The sequence below is a fragment of the Panthera onca genome, chromosome E2, assembly GCF_046562875.1.
Source record: "Panthera onca isolate mPanOnc1 chromosome E2, mPanOnc1 haplotype 2, whole genome shotgun sequence".
Taxonomy (NCBI): Eukaryota; Metazoa; Chordata; class Mammalia; order Carnivora; family Felidae; genus Panthera; species Panthera onca.
In genome coordinates, this window is record NC_138353.1 from 16160417 (window position 1) to 16176418 (window position 16002).

General features: G+C 41.1%; 1 protein-coding gene across 3 annotated transcripts in view; it reads left to right on the forward strand.

Moving 5' to 3' along the window:
- Positions 1–6260: 6260 nt before the first annotated feature.
- The window catches only part of ZNF527 (zinc finger protein 527), a 32646-nt gene continuing 22904 nt past the window's right edge, over positions 6261–16002 (forward strand). The window contains exons 1-4 of one of the 3 annotated variants that reach the window (XM_060652070.2): positions 6261–6467; positions 9941–10015; positions 14739–14865; positions 15712–15807. In XM_060652070.2, the coding sequence (XP_060508053.1) occupies positions 9983–10015; positions 14739–14865; positions 15712–15807 (256 nt within the window). In that variant the 5' untranslated portion in view covers positions 6261–6467; positions 9941–9982. Of the gene's footprint in view, positions 6468–9940; positions 10016–14738; positions 14866–15711; positions 15808–16002 lie in introns of those variants that run through there. The other 2 variants (XM_060652071.2, XM_060652073.2) reach the window with 2 other exon arrangements.

Sequence of the window (16002 nt, forward strand, 5' to 3'; positions counted from 1 at the left end):
CATTTAGAGACCTGGGTCAACATACAAGTAGAAGTCGCCAGCCAGCTCCCTTCTCTTAACCATCTCCACCTTTGTCCCACACCAAAAAGGGGCCTCATGTTCACATTTGTGGGCACTCCAGATTGTATGTCTAAGCTGTCTAGTCTCACCATGTAGCTACCACTTGGCCACCTTGTGCACATAGGCAGCACATTGACCTTCCAGAGGACAGATGGAGGGAGGGAGCTTTGGACACAGAAGAGGCACAGACTCTGGTAGCAGCCTTGAAGCTACTTGAGTGGAAAATTCGCAGATACCCTGAGCACGGTCTAAAGGAGGTTTCACGCTCTGGACACGAATGTGTCTTTGCATCTCGATTTCTCACCAGGAAGGAAAGGGGCTTGGCCAAATGAGGGCCAAACTGTGACCCTTTGTATGCTTAATAATTATTAAAATGTAAAATATATTTGTTACTAGATACTGATAATTGTATTAACCGAATCTTTAAAAATCTTTTTGACACTTATAGAGTGTTTTGGTCACAGGGAAAAATTAAAATTTCATTTTTGCTGCAGAGAAGTAAATCAAGATGATTAGTAAAAGATTTTTAAGGATAGGCAATTATTGCATTAAGACAAAATTCAGTGGTGAAAGTTGAATGGAAACGATTTCAAGAAAAAGGCACAGTGCACACTTTCCAAACGTTAAAAAAGCTTATGTATGTTTAATTGATATTGGTATAGAAAATATGCTACAATGGTATCTTTGAATCATTTAAACTTATAAAGAAAATACTGTAGATGTCAATAATGTAAAAGGGGATACATTAGTTTTTGAAACTGTTGTAAGGGGAAGGTAGCAAAACATTTGAAAGACCACTACTCTGATAAAAGAAGATCAAGTTTAGTAAATGATGTATCAAGGTGTACCATCACAGACACGTGATGCTAAAGAGAAGTAAATGAGGTTGACTCCTATCTCATACCAGCTATCTCAACTTTTACAAGTTGTCACACTCCTGAGTCCCCCAACTGAAAAATTGGATAGGAATATTTATTTGTACTATTGTGAAGAACAAATGAAATAACATTTATAAAGGAAATTGCACAGTGTTTGGATCTTAGAGATTCCCCAGAAGTCAGCCATTGGTTTTTTATTTATCTGGATTTGACATTCATGAATTATGGTGTGAGAAGATTCTTCACTAGCATTAATAGTAGGGTCTGGATTCTTTACAAATGCCCCAATAGGCAGTGCTAAGTAAGCCCTGGTAAAATTGTGCTTTATCCGTCCCTAGGCGGGATTAGAGAAAAACATTCTAGTGTAAAGAATATGGGTGGTCCCTCAAGCCAGTCAGAGTGGCCAAAATGAACAAATCAGGAGACTACAGATGCTGGCGAGGATGTGGAGAAACGGGAACCCTCTTGCACTGTTGGTGGGAATGCAAACTGGTGCAGCCACTCTGGAAAACAGTGTGGAAGTTCCTCAAAAAATTAAAAATAGACCTACCCTATGACCCAGCTGTAGCACTGCTAGGAATTTACCCAAGGGATACAGGAGTACTGATGCACAGGGGCACTTGTACCCCAATGTTTATAGCAGCACTCTCAACAATAGCCAAATTATGGAAAGAGCCTAAATGTCCATCAACTGATGAATGGATAAAGAAATTGTGATTTATATACACAATGGAGTACTATGTGGCAATGAGAAAGAATGAAATATGGCCCTTTGTAGCAACGTGGATGGAACTGGAGAGTGTGATGCTAAGTGAAATAAGCCATACAGAGAAAGACAGATACCATATGTGTTCACTCTTATGTGGATCCTGAGAAACTTAACAGGAACCCATGGGGGAGGGGAAGGGAAAAAAAAAAAGAGGTTAGAGTGGGAGAGAGCCAAAGCATAAGAGACTCTTAAAAACTGAGAACAAACTGAGGGGTGATGGGGGGTGGGAGGGAGGGGAGGGTAGGTGATGGGCATTGAAGAGGGCATCTTTTGGGATGAGCACTGGGTGTTGTATGGAAACCAATTTGACAATAAATTTCATATATTAAAAAAAAAAGAATATGGGTGGTCAATCAAAATAACTAACACAAGAAATCTTTCTTGGCTTCTTCATTCTAAATTTGATTTTATTCTCAATTCAGAATGACTGCCTTCAAATAAGAAAAAGCTAAAAAAAGAAAAAAACCTAAACACATCAAAGAGGGGCAGCTGGGTGGCTCAGTAGGTAGAGCATGCAACACTTGATCTTGGGGTCATGAGTTCAAGCCTCACACTGGGGTTTAAAAATTTTTTTTTAATTAAAAAAAAAAAACACATGAATGATACAGAACAAATTGGTGGTTGCCAGAGGCGGGGTATGCAATCTAGGTGAAATGGGTGAAGGGGCACCTGGCTGGCTCAGTTGGAGAAGCATGCAGATCTTGATTCCGGGTCGTAAGTTAGAACCCCATGTGGTTTAGATATTACTTAAGTAAAACTTAAAAAGAAATAGGTGAAGGGGGTCAAAAGGTACAAACTTCCAATTATAAAATAAATAAATCATGGGGATGTAATGTACCGCATGGTGACTATAGTTAATACTGTATTGCATATTTGAAAGTTGCTAAGAGTTAAAAAGTTCTTATCACAAGAAAAAAAACTTTTGTAACTATGTATAGTGATGGATGTTGACTAGACTTATTGTGGTGATCATTTCACAATATATACAAATATTGAATCATTATGTTGTACACCTGAAAATGATATTATATATCAATTATATCTCAATTTAGAAAAGAAATAACTAATATAATCTAAGTTTATTTTTAAAAAATCACATACCATGAATTTCACACTTATTAGGATATTGTGAACTGTTAAGTCATGGGGGCAATTAGTGGTTCACCATGAAATATTTATATTAGATGACACAAAGTTAGAAAATGTATAAATCAATATTTATTATCAAAATTACAACCAAATAGGTAAAAACATGAGTTCATCCAAATAGCTACATGTTATATACTGATAGCTATTTCAGAATTTGAATTGCTTTGTTATTAAGATACTATTACTAAATATGCACCATTTTTTGTTATTTAATAGGATTCCTTTATAAGGAAGTAGTGACAATGTTAAGAAAACTTTCTACGAAGAAAAAGTAACATGAAAAATTATATGAATTAATTTATTTTCCAGAAAATTTAAAAAGGATCATAGACTGATCATTTCCCTGTCATAGTTTTGGCTTCAAGCATGCCTTTCTCTATTCTGAGATGCTGGAGCTGGGACTTTGACAAAGATGTCCCAGTCTCCCTTGCTACTGTTATAGTTTGCCAATGGAGGCATTAAAGGGAGACTGGAAGGCTCAGTGGGGAGAAGAAAAGGGGAAAGGGAGAAGGAACTCACTTCGGTTTTCCAGTTCTTTCAGTATCTCTAGCAGTAGAGGAGGGCTATAGCTTGCCTGCAAATTCTTTTTGCTTTCTCAGCACCAGACTGCTAAACCCAGTTAACAGCCATGTTAACAGACTCCTCTTCCAAACTGTTAGGTTCTGGTAAATCCTTCCTCTCTCCTTTGTTCCCTAAGCTCTATGGTGTTAGCTGTTTCTTGAAGTTACAAATCTGTCCCCTTTTTGCTCTTTCAGTCATCCAACATTGTATAATCAATTTCCTGTAATTAAATATTGTTTGAAATTACCAGTATAGTTCTGCTTTTTTTTACTATATCCTGATGGACATAGTCCTAACCACAATTTGTTTTAGCAGTACAACCGCTTACTTGTGGGAATACTTTGAGGACCACTGTCCTACTCTACTGGAGATGACTAGACTCAAACCAGTGTTGGACTTGGTGGTATGACATAAGAAAAGTAAATAAGGGACAAAAAGTCTTCCTATGATCAATTACTGACATTTGAAGAGATAGTCGTACACAAACTTCCTCTTTAAAAAAAAATTTTTTTAATGCTTATTTTTGAGACACACACACACACACACACACACACACACACACACACACAGAGTGAGAGTGGGGGAGGGGCTGAGAGAGACTGGGAGACACAGAATCCAAAGCAGGCTCCAGGCTCTGAGATGTCAGCACAGAGGCTGACATGGGGCTTGAACTAAAGAACCGCGAGATCATGACCTAGGCCAAAGTCTGATGTTTAACCGACTGAGCCACCCAGGTGCCCTCAAAGTTTCTCTTGAAGGTATATTATGCCAGTCAAGAATGGAGTATCTTAAATTTCTAGCATTTAGTATGAAATGTCCAAGATGATCTCTATCCTGCACTGATAATCAGATCCAGGGAAGAGCTGTTTGATGTATTGGTCAAGTAGCCAATCACAGTTATCCAAAGAACACTTACCTAGTACATTTCCCCACTGAAGCAACCCAATTATTAAATGTTCTAGAGCCTTAAAAAAAAAAAAAAAAAAAAAAAAAAAAGGTGCTTGACTTCTTCTGAAAGTAACAGTGCCCAATTTCACATTATAAACAGCAAATCGCTCAACCCTACTAGCCACACTCCTTTTGTCCAACTCTCCAGCCTTAGCTACTAGAGGTTTCTTGATGGGATGGGGATCGGAGGATTTATTCTCCAAAGATTGGTTCTCATTTCAAGAACTTCCCCCTCTTGTTTCCACATACCTCTATTTATCAAGATCTTGACTTGGGTGCACCTTCCAGATCTTCCAGGGTCTGGGGGTGGGGAAGAATGCTGCTTTGTTCAGAATTTTGACTGTTGGAGCACCTGGGTGGCTCAGTTGCTGAAGTGTCTGACTTCGGCTCAGGTCGTGATCTCAGGGTTTGTGAGTTCAAGCCCCGCGTGGGGCTCTGTGCTGACAGCTCAGAGCCTGGAGCCTGCTTCGGATTCTGTGTCTCCTTCTCTCTCTGCCCCTCCCCCACTTGTGCTCTGTCTCTCTCTGTCTCTTAAAAATAAGTAAATGTAAAAAAAAAAAAAAAAAAAAGAAAAGAAAAGAAAAGAAAAAAATATATTGACTGTCAAATACTTCCTCCTTGACCAAATTTTAGTTAGGCTCCTCTGGACTCTCTTCTCAACTAGGATTCAACTTTTGGCTTCAGTGTTTGTCTTTGCATTACCCAGTTTTAGCAAGAATTCTGTCAACTCAGTTTAGCCAGAGCTCTTGATATCTCATTACTCTTAATATCTAATTAAAGTCTTCATCCACCCAGGCGATATCTGATATCAAGAACTCTCTTGGTCAGTCCAGCAAGAATTTCCCCTTACCTTTGATGTCTCCTCTTAATTTTCCATCCACTGACTTCCCCCCACTCCCACCAACTTGCTATTGCATATAAACCCTATTTGTTCTTTCTGTGTTTGGAACTGAGCCTGGTTCTATGCTGAAGTTCTTCTCCCCTATTGCAGTGTTCCTGAATAAAATCTATTTTTGAACTTCTTTAACTACTGTTCAGTTTTGGTTTTCTTTATCATCACTCAGGGCCTCGCTTTCTTGTCTTCCTGACTGTGGATAGTTTTCTTGAAGCTGGACCCTAATTGAAGTTGTAAGGTAAAAAGGTGGAAACAGCATCAGGAGCACCCCCAGAGCTACTGGCTATCATATTATAAAGGGCTCTGGTGCAAATGAGCGTCTCCCTAACAAACGGAATGTAATCACCCTTCTGTGGTATCACATTAGGTCTTAGTAGAAAAGGGATATAAACATGAAGGTAGCAGTGACCCGGCCCATGGCCGGGGATGAGGGGTGGCGTGGGGGGCTGGGAGAACAGTTAGATCTGGAGACAGTCACACACAAAGGCACACAAAGAAACCTCTTCCACAGGCTCAACACTAAAAGCCAGCCCAGAAACGAATAAAGCTCCACCTCTGGTCACAGGTAAACTCCTTCGACCTCTGGCGTAAGAACACAAAGAAATGCTCGTCCATTTCAGGCACAGTCCCTCTCACAAACCCACAGGCACCCTCACATTCTCGGCGTCACACATCGACCCACAATCACGGGACGTGATTTTAAATACAGAAGCTGACTGCACTGACAGAAGGCTTCGCCCCGTGGTGCACAAGCACAAAAGTGTGCAGCGACGGTCACACAGAAATCGCCACATCTGAGAATTCAGTAACAATCACGGACGTGCGCAAATTCACAGTTTCCTCACGCACAGCCGCCCACAGTCACTTGCGTGCCCAAGATCCGCCAGGGTGGCACACGGTTCTCGGGTCAAGACTCCCACGGCTGCGGCCACCTGCGCAGGCGCGGAGTAGAGGCGGGCCTTGGGGCCCTCTGGGAAATGTAGTTCAGCAAATGAAGGCCGCGGCGCAAAGCTCTCTGGGGCTGGTGGTTCGAAGGGTCCTAAGGAAAAGCTGAGCTGCGTCCAGTCCAGCTGGATGTGTCCCCAGAGGAGCTCGGGGTCCCGCACGGCTCAGTCCCTGCTCCGCTTCGCTCCGCGGGGCATTCTGGGAGGGGACGTCGTGGGTCTCGGGTCGCTGGGCGGGTTTCCAGAGCCCGCGGCGACGGGAGGTGAGTTGGGCCTGGCTGAGCGCGGGAGCCAGAGGTCAGGGCCGGGCTTGAGGTGGACCGTCAGGGACCGGGATGGGGCCAGGGGGGTGCCCTCAGGGGTTCCTGTATAACTGTGTGAGAGGTCGCGATGTGACAGAATGTGATCTTGTGTGGCACCGTGTGTGTGATTATGAAAGATTGTATGTCTCAGGTATAAAACTGTGTGTGTCTGTGTGTGTGTCTGTTTCTGCAAGTGTAACTATGTGTTACTGTATATGGGTTTGTGAGAAACAGCGGGTGTGACATTGTGTCGCTGTATGAATATGTGTGATTATGTTTGACTACTTGTCTCTGTGGATATAACAGTGTTTGAATGTGTGTGACAGCAGGTGTGATTGCGAACCCATGAGCATCTTTCTCTGCAGGTATAAATTTGTATGAGTAATGGTGACCGGATGTGTGACCTTGTGTCCCAAGTCACTGCGAGATTGCGTGGGACTGTCTGTCGGAGTAATTGTGTGTCATCATCTCTGTCTTTGGGTTAATGCCACTGTGTATGTGTTTGACATTACAGGTGAGCTTGTGTGACCATGTATAGTGTATGTGTGTGACTGGGTGAGAATTTGTATGTGTACGTGAGACTGAAGGCTTGATTGTGTGGGACCTAGTGTGTGATTGTGGGCGCAGAAAGATTAAAATTACTTGCCCAAGTTCAGACAGTTTATAAGTGACAGAACAGGGTCTTGAGCCTAGGCAGAGGCCTTGCTTTTAATTACTAAACTCTCTTGGTCTTTCCCATACTGTGAGAGTGAAAACTGGGGGCCTTGGATTCTGAGGGTGTTGGAGAGGATTGTCCCTGGTCTTGGACGAGGAACTGTCAGGATATGGGAATTTAATGTGGGTCTCGTCCTTCAGTCCCCTTGTGAGTCACAGAACCCAGTCTAAAGACATTGTAGTGAGACCATCCTCAAACTGACTGCTCTGGGGATAGAGAGCTCAGTCTGAAAGCCAGGTCTTCCTCACCTTAGGCCATGCAGTTTCAGATTTTAGCTTTGTCTTTGTCAAAACTCTTCCACGTTTGGTGCTGAGAGAGGCCAATCCATGGCTCTTTTTCTGATATACCAAGTTAGCTAAATTTTGCTTCTGACTTTCATAGTTAATAAAGAAAAACGGTCTCATTTCCTTTCCAGATGTGTGTAGAGAATGTAAGCAGGGACGAAGGTAGCACTTCTTTACACCAGCAGTTGGCAGTGAGACAGTGAGGAAAGAAAGGTTCTGAGAGATGGAGTAACTTGCCCAAGGTCATGCAGCCAATGAATGAAGGAGTGGAGAGTCACCATGCGCCTGGGGGCTATGTGAAGCCCAAGTCTTTAACATCACCTTCTTTCGGAGACTGATGGCTTATCTCAAACTTTGGAAATATTACCCAAGTGATGCACCACTCTTTGCAGACAGAAATATAAAAGACATTTTTTGGGGGCGCCTGAGTGGCTCAATCACTTGAGCTTCTGACTCTTGATTTCAGCACAAGTAATGATCCCAGGGTCCCCGGATCCAGCCCCATGTTGGGCTCTGTGCTGAGTGTGGAGCCTGCTTAAGATTCCCTCTCTCTCTCTCTCTCTCTCTCTCTCTCTCTCTCTCTTTCTCTTTCTCCCTCTGCCCCTCTCCCCTGCTTGCGCTTTCTTTCTCTCTCTCTCTCTATAAAACAATAAAAAAGTAAAAGACATTTCTTTTATGCAGATGCTATGTAGGGCTCCCAGATGCAGAGAAGGCTTCATTGATTCTCCTCTCAGGTTGCAAAGGCTTTTATGGACAATTTCAAGCTGTGTTGCACTAAGGAAATAACTTTCTCAGAGACTGATTGGCCAGTGCAGAGTAGCCCAGGTTTAGGAAGTCGTATATCCTGAATTCTAGGTCAAACATGACTGTCCTCGTTTTCAGATTGAAGAAATGTTGGCTCTGAGAGAACAACGAATATTTCAGGCTGTGCAATTTGTTATTGGTTTGTATTAAAATTTAGCAATGCCTGCCTCAAGCTCTATTTCTGTGAAGTAATAAAGGTAATATCTGCATCTCTGAAAATGCCTCTCTAGTAGATATATGGCTTTGATTCCCAGGTTATGTTAAATAATTCCCATTCAGACATTGTAGGCTCTTGAAAGAGGACCAGTTTTGAGTCTCGTTGCAGTTGATTCTTACGACTTTGAGTTAGTTGCTTTAGCTTTTTGAACCTCAGTTTTACTTGTTGGCAAGATAAGGATAATAATATTTACCTTTGCGTTTTGTGAAGAATAAAGAAAACAATGACATATGTAGGGGTGCCTGGGTGGCTCAATCAGTTGAGCATCTGACTCTTGGTTTCAGCCCAGGTCATGATCTCAGGGGTCGCTGACAGCGCAGAGCCTGCTTGGGATTCTCTTTTTCCTTCTCCCTCTGCCCCTTCTCTGCTCGTGTGCGTGCGCGCTCTCTCTCTCAAAACAAATAAATGTTAAAAAAAAAAGATAATGGCATGTACAACATGTGTAACATCGCTATTTATATTACAGGAGGCCCAGTAAGATTGATTTATTCATTTAATAAATATTTTTTAAGCTTTTATTTTGAGAGAGAGAGAGAGAGAGAAAAAATGAGTGAGGGAGGGAGGGGCGGAAAGAGATGGAGAGAGAGAATCACAAGCAAGCTCCATGCTGTCAGCTGGGAGCCCAATGCAGGGCTTGATCCCACGAACCGTGAAATCATGACCTGAACCAAAATCAAGAGTTGGATGCTTAACCCTACTGAGCCACTCAGGCGCCTCCATTTAACAAATAATTTTTGAGTGCCTGCAAAGGTTCTGGCATTATTCTAACACTAGAGATACAATCAGTGAACCAAACAAATCCTAGTTCTATTAGATCCCACACTGTTGTTTGGGGAGACAACAATAAACAAGAGAAAAAAAGTAACATGTCCAATGGTGTCAAAAGCTACGAAGAAAAATCACAATAAGGAAAAAGAGACTGGAAGGGAAGTTATCTTTAGATAGAATTTTCAGGAAAGTGCCTCTCATGTGGTAACAACTGAGCACAAACAGGAATGAAGAGAGGGAGTGAGCCATGTCCAGGCAGAAGGAAAATCAAAGGTAACGGCCCTGAAGATGGACTGTGCACAGTGTTTGAGGAACTGTAAGAAAACCTGTGTGCCTGGAGTGGGGCGAGCAAGCGGAATGAGGGTAGGAAATGAAGTCTAAGGGGCATCCAAGGGCCAGATCATAAACCACCTTGTTGGCCATTTAGATTTTGTTGAGTTCAAGCTATATGTTCTTAATACCAGTGAGGACTTCAGGGGTTAAATTAATCTGCGGCCTTTTCTCAGATCTTAGAAGGCTTAGGGCTGGCCTATGCAAGGAGGCTGTAGAGACCATAAAGGGACAGGTGTTCTATCTTTGTGAATCTCAGATCAGCAATCTGGGGCTGGTTTGCCATTTTTTTTCCCCTTTAATTCTCGTTTCTCAGGACATTGTTCTCCAAAAGAGAAGATTAAAGAAGAAAGGAAGAATGGCTGTTGGACTTTGTAAAGCCATGTCTCAAGTAAGTTGGTGTTTTCACTTTGTTTCCAGAAATTCTACTTCTTTTTTTAGGACTTTGTGACTTCAGAAAGTCACAAATAGCCCAGTGAGCACTCTCACACTTGTCTCTCTCAACTACTTCATATAATCTCTCTATAAATCACTTAGTATCTTTTTTACTCAGTGCTGTGCTCAAATATGTGATGGAAGAGAACTATCCTTTTTAGATAGCTCATGATTTGTTATGCTGGGGATTAGTGCAAGTGGAATAAAGGACAGAGGTGTGATTATTGAGCACCCTATTAAATAGGGAAGTCAAGGATGGCCTCTCTGAGGAAGTGACATTTAAGCAAAGAAAAACTTCAGTGAAAGTAGGGATTAGGTTTCGTGGAGATTTGGAGAAGACCTTTAAAAGTAGAAGGAATAGCAAATATGAAGTTATTATGGTGGGAACATGTTTGATGAGCTCTAGGAATATCATTGAGCCAGTATCCTCAGAGGGAAATGAACACTATGAGATCAGAGGAGTAGCTGGGGAACAAGTTATATAGGCCGTTGAAACTCATGACCAGAACTTTGAGGTTTGTTCTAAGAGTGAAGGAGAGTCATTGGAGTGTTTGTAATGTAATTTGATTTATATTAAAACAAATTTTTTTATGTTTATTTTTAAGAGAGAGAGAGACACAGAGCACAAGCAGGGGAGGGACAGAGAGAGAGGGAGACACAGAATCTGAAGCAGGCTCCAGGCTCTGAGCTGGTAGCATAGAGCCCCATGCGGGGCTCCAACCCACAAACCATGAGATCATGACCTGAGCCAAAGTCAGATGCTTAACGAACTGAGCCACCCAGGCACCCCAATTTGATTTATATTTTAAAAGGAAAATAGAAAGGAATTAAGGGTGGAGTGGGCGATCAGTTAGGAGACTACCACAGTAATCTAGGTGGAAGGTGATAGCTGCCTGGACTGTGGTGGTATCATTGGAGCTGCTGGGATTGGGGTATATGTTGGAGATAGAAAATGTGGGATTTGGTCAGGGGTGGGTTGCGGAATGTGAGAGGAAGAAAGAAGTCAAGGATAACTACAAAGATTTTTGACCTGGGCAACTGTACAAATGGTTGTGCCATTTACTGAGATGGAAAGACAGGGCAGAATGAGATGGGAACAAAAATTGAGTTCTAGATATATTAAGTTTGTGAGATTGGGTATCCAAGTACAATATTGATTATACACTGGAATCATGATTGGCGGTGTGAATTTGAGAATGATTAGTGTATTTAAAGCCGTAGGACAGGATAGGATTATCTGATTGTGAGTGTCTATAGGAAAGATGCCCAAGGACTCAATTTAGGTATTCAGTATCTAGAGGCTGACAAGAAGAAGAGGAACCAGCAAGAGAGACTGAGAAGGACTGATGTAGAAGGAAAACCAGAAGAGTGGGGAAGTCAAAAGTACAGAGTATTTTATAGAGGATGTGACCAACAGAATTAAATTCTTCTGAGGAAGATGCAGACTGAGAACTGACCATTGGATTTGGTAACATGGAAACTACTGATATTCTTGACAAGAGCTACTTCATAGAGGGGTTGCGATGAAAGCATCATTACAGTGGGTTCATGAGGGAACACTGGCCTAAAAGGTGAGAATAGAGATGAGTCTAGACCTACACTGCCCAGTAATGTACCCAGTAGCCACATAAGACTGCTCTGAATTAAGATGTGCTATAACATATATACCAGATTTTTAATTTTTATTAGTATTGTTATTTTTTTATTTTAGAAAGAGAGAGAGAGAGAGAGTACAAGTCAGGGAGAGGGACCAAGGGAGAGAGAGAGAGAATTTTAAGCATGCTCCAAGGAGCCTGATGTGGGGCTTGATCCCAGGACCCAGGGATAATGACTTGAGCTGAAATCAAGAGTCAGACATTCAACCGACTGAACCACCCAAGTGCACCAAATATATACCAGATTTTGAAGATTTAGTACAAAAAAAGAATGTAAAACATCTCATTAATAATTTTTAGATTGGGTATATGTTGAAATAATATTTTAGATATAACGGGTTAAATTAAGTATATTATTAAATTTACCTATTTCTGTTAACCTTTTTTTCCTTTTTTGCAATATAACCTAGTGATTCAGCATGACATTTGGTCTTAAACATCTATAAAATGTGTTTTATACTTTTTTCTTACTTTTTTAAAATAAGTTTTACAGTGAGATTAAATAAGATAATAACTGTAAAATGCTTATTAGGGTGTCTGAAATGTAGTAATTGGGCAATAAATAGCAGAATATAAATAGCAGTTATTCTTATTTTTTCCATTATTAAATCTATTTGCTTTGTTGATGTAGCTACTAAACAATTGTCAACATTTATTCATTTTTGAGAGAGAGAGACAGAATGCGAGTGAGGGAGAAACAGAGAGAGAGGGAGACACAGAATCTGAAGCAGCTTCCAGGCTCCGAGCTGTCAGCACAGAGCCTGACGCAGGGCTTGAACCCATGAACTGTGAGATCATGACCTGAGCAGAAGTGGGACATTTAACTGAGCCACCCAGACGCCCCCTAAAAAAATTTATTACGTGGCTTACATTGTATTTCTATTGGATATTGTTGATGTAAACAACTCTTTGGAAGAGTTTTCTTATTTTTTTAAAAGTTTCATTTAAGTAATCTGCACACCCAACATGGAGCTCGAACTCACGATCCCAAGATCAAGAGTTGAATGTTTCTCTGACTGAGCCAGTCAGGCACCCCTGGAAGAGTTTTGTTAAGAGCAGTAAGGAAATGGGACAATAACTACAGTGAGATTGTGGAAGGGACTTTATCTATTTATAAGATGAAAAGTATTGCATCAGTTTGTATACTGATAGAAATAATCTAGTAAAGTGAGAAAATACCGATAAGGGAGATATCTTATATCTTCCTGATAATTACAAGGGAGAGAGGTGACAGTGTCTTTGTATGGACAAGTGAAGGGATTGGTCATAGATAGCAGCCTAGAGTTTTATGCACTGAAACAGAGGGAAGACAGAATATATGAGTATGGATACAGGGCAGCAAGGACTTGTAATGAACAAGAAGATGAGGAAGTTCAAAGAAAGAACAGAGTTGGTGGTAGTTTGAGAAAGAGAGACAGAAACTATGAGAGTTGGAAAGTGAATTTATTAGGGAAGTGTAGTGGTGCTTTTGTGGAATCTCTGGTCATATCCTAGAAGTACATTGGGTTAACATTTTATCAGTCAGGGTTCCAGCAAGAAACTCAAAAGGGGACTCTTTATAAGCTATGATCAGTGTATAAAGAAACCACAGAGGATAGTGCTATACCCTGGGACTCATAACAATAAAACTTGGGCCTGAACCCAGAGACAGAGAGATCTGAGTGCAGAGGGCCACTGACAGACATTGTGACCTAGGAGTGAAGGACAGGGGCCACACAGGGCGGAGCTGCAAGGAGGGTTCCAGCAGAGTAAAAATTGTGCTTCGCTTGCCTCTCTCTCATCTCTTGTCTGTGGCTGAACCCAACTGAAGATGGGGTCGGGAAAGGGAGTCTATTAATGCAATTAATACAGGGCAACCTCACAGGACATAGAGAAGTGTAGAGGGGCACACGGAAGTTATACAACAGTATGTATTTGTCTGATGTTTTTTCTCTGGCCACATTCAACCACATTTCTACTATGTAGAATAACCATATTTAATATTTATTTATTTTTGCAATTTGATGGACAACAATGGAACATTTAATTTGAAAGCACTAGCAGAAGAGATTATTTTCTCCATAATTTTAAAATATAAAGACCAGCTCAAAAAATAGAAAACTAAATAGAGCAATGTGCAAGAAAGAGTTAACATAGCAGGCCCGAAGCTGCTGTGTTTAGAAGAACCCACTTGCAGGTTGATTTGGCTGGCGTCTGAGATCTTGGCACTAGATTCATTCTCGGCACTGATAGCGATTTTATTATTTTTAATAAAAAATGAGATCATACTCTGCAAAACGGAACTTAAAATGTCATTTTAAGCATTGAGTACTCTTCCTTCCTATGGATATACTATAGGAAACTACCATTTATACACTGAGTGGCAAATATTTACTGTTTACAATGTGACTGGTTTTATAATAGACGCTGGATAATCAAGAGATTGTAAAACAGATATCCTTCCCTCATACAGGTTATAGTTCAGTGGTGTAGGCTAAACTCTTATTTTTTGATATGTAAGTTTTTTTCCAGATGTAACCTTCCAATGAAAATTCTATCTAAATATCTTCACATATACTTTATTATGTCTTCAGGACACATTTTTGGAAGTTTTTCCTTACATATAGAGTCTAAGTTTCAGACCATACCCTTTAGTCAAAGCCCAATTTAAGGCCTTTCTTCACTTCTCTGACCCATGTGATATCCCAGTTTGGGGAATATAAAGGAATCATCCCTGTAAGAATTTCCTGATACATAGTGTATGTAACATAAAACAGCCTTGTTCACATACTTGCATGCTATAAACTCATGTTTCATGCCATAAGCTATTTTTTTCCTGTGTATAGGTCTTTTTTTATTTACAAAAATGTGAAATGTTTTTCTCTCAAAATATTCGACAAACCTGGACATGTACTTGCTCCCCAATAATCAGTTTCCTTGGACCACTTAGAGAACTCTGGCAGAATTCATCTTTTCTGCCAGGACCATATGGGAGCACTTGGCAAATGAGATTTTTTTTTCTTTTTTCTTTTTTTATAATTTCAGGGTTTGGTGACCTTCCGAGATGTGGCTCTAGATTTTTCCCAAGAGGAATGGGAATGGCTGGACCCATCTCAGAAGGATTTATACAGAGATGTCATGTTGGAGAACTACAGGAACTTGGTATGGCTTGGTAAGGATGTCTCCCCCATAATTCAGAATCTTCCCTCGGGTGTTTTTGCTTCCTCCATTAGGACATTTAGGTCATCTTAAGTGCTTAGCTGAATTTCTTCTTCCTGTTCCCAGGAAATAATTTGAAGTAGTTTCAAAGAGTTAGAAATGAATAGTTCCCATTGTTGCAGAAGGATGGTTTGGAATAGCAGCATCAGTATCGCGTAGGAATTTGTTAAATTGAAAATTATAGGATCCCACTATAGACCTACAAAATCAGAAACTCTGGGAATAGGCCTAGTAATTTGGGTTTTAATGAGCCCTCCTAATGATTCTGATGCCCATTAAAGTTTGAGAACCACTGTGGTTTCTGATTCAGTAGGTCTGGGTTGAGGCCTGAGAATTTGCTTTTTTTTTTAAATGTTTATTTATTTATTTTGAGAGAGAGAACACATGTGTGCTGAGCAAGCAGGAAAGGGGCAGAGAGAGAGACTCCTAGGCAGGCTCCTATCTGTCAGGGTGAAGCCCAGCTTGGGGCTTGAACTCACAAACCATAAGATCATGACCCGAGCTGAAATCGAGAGTAGGACTCTTAACTGACTGAGCCACTCAGGCGCCCTGAGAATTTGCATTTCTAATAAGTTCCTAGGTGGTGGTGCTTCTGCTCTAGCACTTTGAGAACCACTGCTACGGAAAGAGTTTCATCTTCATCCTTTATACCAACATCATTCCCTTCTCTGGCCCTTCCTCTAATTGCCTTTCTTGCTTAATGACCAAAAGATTGCGTTTGAGTCCTAGAAAGGCTAAAGCAAGTTGATTGTCTCTGTGTGTCTCTTTCTTGCTCTCATTTTTCTTCTCCTGTAAACAGGACTCTCCATTTCTAAGCCCAACATGATCTCCTTATTGGAGCAAGGGAAGGAACCTTGGATGGTGGAGAAAGAGATGTCAGATGGTCAATATGCTGGTGAGTGACAGGGAACTGGACAAGGAGTGTTGTTGTAAGGTGCCAGCCCAACTGGTCATGAGAATGCTTCCCTGCACTTGAGGAGGCTACCCTGGGCTTGGTGGGGGTGGGTTTCTCTCTATTTCTATCAAAGTATATGCTCTATGATTCGTCTAGAAATAACCCAAATCTCAGTCCTTGCCAGCTCTTTTCCTT